Below are 3,331 nucleotides of genomic sequence, written 5' to 3' on the forward strand. Positions count from 1 at the left end.
TATTCAGTGTGTCAGTGCAATCTATACTATCGTTTCTTTGCAAATCGCATGAGCAACTCATCAGACAGAAATGTCCAATAGAACAGCTCCTTTCAATTTGCTCTTTATATCAGCAGTGAAATGTGTAACTTTCTGGGCTGATCAATATGCAATCTCACAGGCCTGGAGGGCAGCGGGGTGGTTACAGCATTCAGACACATCACTCGATACAGCCTTGACAAAAACAGCACCTTGAGCCATAGCGTTCAAACATACCCTGGATTTGAGTAACTCACATGTTAGTGTTGGCAGTAGAGGTGAGCCATTCTCCAGCCAGACCGATGATATCCAGACCAGATGAAAGCTGATTGAAGAATCTAGGATGACCTGAGAAGAGATTTTCCAGGAGCTATAAGTACAAATTGCAAATACATACTCTTTATCATAAAATGAACCAACCAGAACAAAAGACCTTTCAACTGATGTTGAAAAGTTTGAAGTCAGTAAGATTTTTTTTTGCTTGTTTTTGAAAGAGGTCTCTTCTGCTCACCAGGCTGCAATTATTTGATCAGAAATACAGTAAAAACAGTAATTGAGTGTGTCTCTGCAGTCCACCAGGATCTGCTCCAGCGACTCTGGTTGGTCAGACAGCTCCAGGTTGAAGCCCTCCATCCCCTCCAGGAGCTGGTGAGGGTGATGGAAGTCCAGCACTTTGGTGGATCTGTCAAAGGTCTTGCGCACATAATTGGTGAGGATCTCCACGACCTCAAGAAGAAACTGGATTGTGGGCTCCTCGCCATTTTTAGCAGGCAGCAGATCTGGAATTTAATGAGTCAGTATATGCGAGTCAGCATATGGGGGTCAAAAGTCAGCTAGTTGAGGTGAAAAGTCTAAAAACCACACTGAAAATTAGGGATTTGTTTTTTTCTAATACTTAAAAATACCTGGTTCTGATTTCGAAATAATTAAGAAAAATTATAATTAAAAATGAAGAGATTTTAAGATCATGCCTTATAGGTACTGACTGACATTGATCATGCGTTTTTGCATGGAAGCACAACATGCTTTTCATCTGAAATCTTGAAAAAAATAAATAAAAATTCAATAGTTTTACTGATAATACACGTTGGAAAGAAAAAAATATATTAAATATTAAAATATATATTTTCCTGATATCTTCACTTGGTCAATGGGTCCATCTGAGACAACTTGTGAAAATATCAGCAATAAATAAATAAATACATATTTTTACTATTTACTATTACTATCTATCTATCTATCTATCTATCTATATATATTCTGTTTGATTTAGATGAAGCAAGAAAGCATTAGATTCAGAAGTTTAACTCTTTCTGGCATATATAGGCCTACATCATATGTGCATATATACAGCAGCGTATGAAAACAGCATTAAGAATGAGTTTTGTCGTTACCTCGAGCGAACAGGTTGGAGAAGTCTGTCTCTGCGCGCGTGAAGCGCTCGCTGTTGTCACACATCTGGTTCTTCGCGCTCTCCTTGAAGGAGCCCACCATCCGACTCTTCTCATCCAGACTGTTGTTCTTCTGCAGGAAACCTGCATCATTACAACACGGGGAAGAATTGCAAAACATATCCTCAGCCTTGATTCTGGATGCTAGAGGGAAAAAGTTTTATCTCTAACCAGTTGCTTAACACAAGCAACTAACAGCAGGTTTGCTCTCTGATATTTATACCTAAGGGTGATTCCAGCTGTTGGGAGTTTTAGTAGGACAGCGCTATTTATTGATTAGTGGAGGTTCAGAGGTGTTACTGTAGCCATGACATCAGAGGACATGTAGGGTGTGTGTTTTTTGGATCACGAAACACTGTTGAAACACAGATGAGTTGGGTCTGTCATGCTTCACAGATTCCGCTTGACTGACTAGATGATCCATTAAATGCCGACAGGCACATTCACTAGACTGAAGCTCCAATCTATCGAGGATGTTTTATTAGAGCATCTTACATGATCATGGACAAACAGGTTTAGGCAAAGCAGAAAGACCCACTTACATTATTAAATATAACGGTTCTTTATAGGCATCGATGGTTCCATCAAGAACCTTAAAGTGATTAAGGTTCTTAATAATGGAAAAACGTTCTTTAGATTTTTAAAATGCATTCAAAAAATGGTTCTTTTAAGAGCTGATCACTGAAAGGTTCTCTGGAGAACCCAAAATGGTTAATCAATTGTTCCTTTATTTTTAAGAGTGTAAGATACCATCGTTATACAAAATATGCATAATTTTCATTCATAATTAATACATTTTGTATTGACTGGTTTTATACGGAGAACTGCTTAGAGCTACTAAATACTGTAAAACATGAGTCACAGATGGTTGGTAAGATTATACAGAATATTTCTCAATATTTAACAGCATATTTCCTTAGAGCATCCGTCTTTCGGTCACGGGGGCCCGGTTGTCTTTGCGTGCCGGTTATCTCTCTCATTCTGAGCAGGACTATCACACAATATTATCAGAGAAAACAGACCCCCGTTCATACTCCCCTCTGCCCACCATGCAGCCCATCTCTCTCATTCAGGCTCGGTTCTGATAAGAGCTAATGACTATTCGATGTCGTAAATCTTTGGCGATGCGCTGAACATCAATAGGCGACACGATTTTATTGCGGCTATCAAAATTGATTTTCCTGTTTTCTCTCAAGCTAAAGACCAAAGTTTTTTTTGGTCTTCACAAAGCACGTTAAGCATGTTTATTGTGCATGCAATTTAAATAAAACATACATTCCGATTAAATAACTGTATTATTTACTGTAAGCTTGCTATATGCTGAATATGATAAAAGATGGTTCACACACTGGATTAGACATTAATTTCGTTCCTTTTCGTTTCTTTAAATTAAACCAAAATCAATTTCTGCATGAGCTCTCTCCAAAGAAATAAACACATAAAGGAATACATAAACGCATAAAGAAAAGAAATTTTAAATTTTTAAGAGACCAAAAAAAAAATATATATATTTTTTTATTATTTATAGTTTTTTTTTTCTCTTTATGCATCCGCGTACGTTCCATCTATCCCTGCGGTACAAACGAATATGAATGACAATTTTAATGACAGAATGAACATTCAAGTTTCCATTTTGTGTGTAGATTCTTGTATATTATAGCATATACACTTTATTAACTAGCTTCGTGTGGTTTTTGCAATAACCAGGGCACAATTATCATGACATGTTCATTTTTAAAATGAAACACAGGCGAAATTAAATCCAGATGATCTCACATCTTTTAGCAGCCTATAAAAAGCAGTGGCGTAAAAAGACAAGTTGAGAGAGAGAGAGAGAGAGAGAGAGAGAGAGAGAGAGAGAG

At 37.3% G+C, this 3,331-nt stretch overlaps 1 protein-coding gene across 1 annotated transcript in view; it reads right to left on the reverse strand.

Moving 5' to 3' along the window:
- The window catches only part of LOC107709080 (glutamate decarboxylase 1-like), a 19,347-nt gene that overhangs the window by 12,199 nt on the left and 3,817 nt on the right, over nucleotides 1-3,331 (reverse strand). Inside the window, exons 4-6 of the mRNA XM_016513469.1 lie at nucleotides 1,413-1,553; nucleotides 568-797; nucleotides 276-379 (exon numbers count right to left, since the gene is read on the reverse strand). Coding sequence (XP_016368955.1) covers nucleotides 276-379; nucleotides 568-797; nucleotides 1,413-1,553 — 475 coding nt within the window. The remainder of the gene's footprint in view (nucleotides 1-275; nucleotides 380-567; nucleotides 798-1,412; nucleotides 1,554-3,331) is intronic.

Source organism: Sinocyclocheilus rhinocerous, unplaced genomic scaffold (assembly GCF_001515625.1).
Source record: "Sinocyclocheilus rhinocerous isolate Xijiao unplaced genomic scaffold, SAMN03320098_v1.1 scaffold835, whole genome shotgun sequence".
NCBI classification, from domain to species: domain Eukaryota; kingdom Metazoa; phylum Chordata; class Actinopteri; order Cypriniformes; family Cyprinidae; genus Sinocyclocheilus; species Sinocyclocheilus rhinocerous.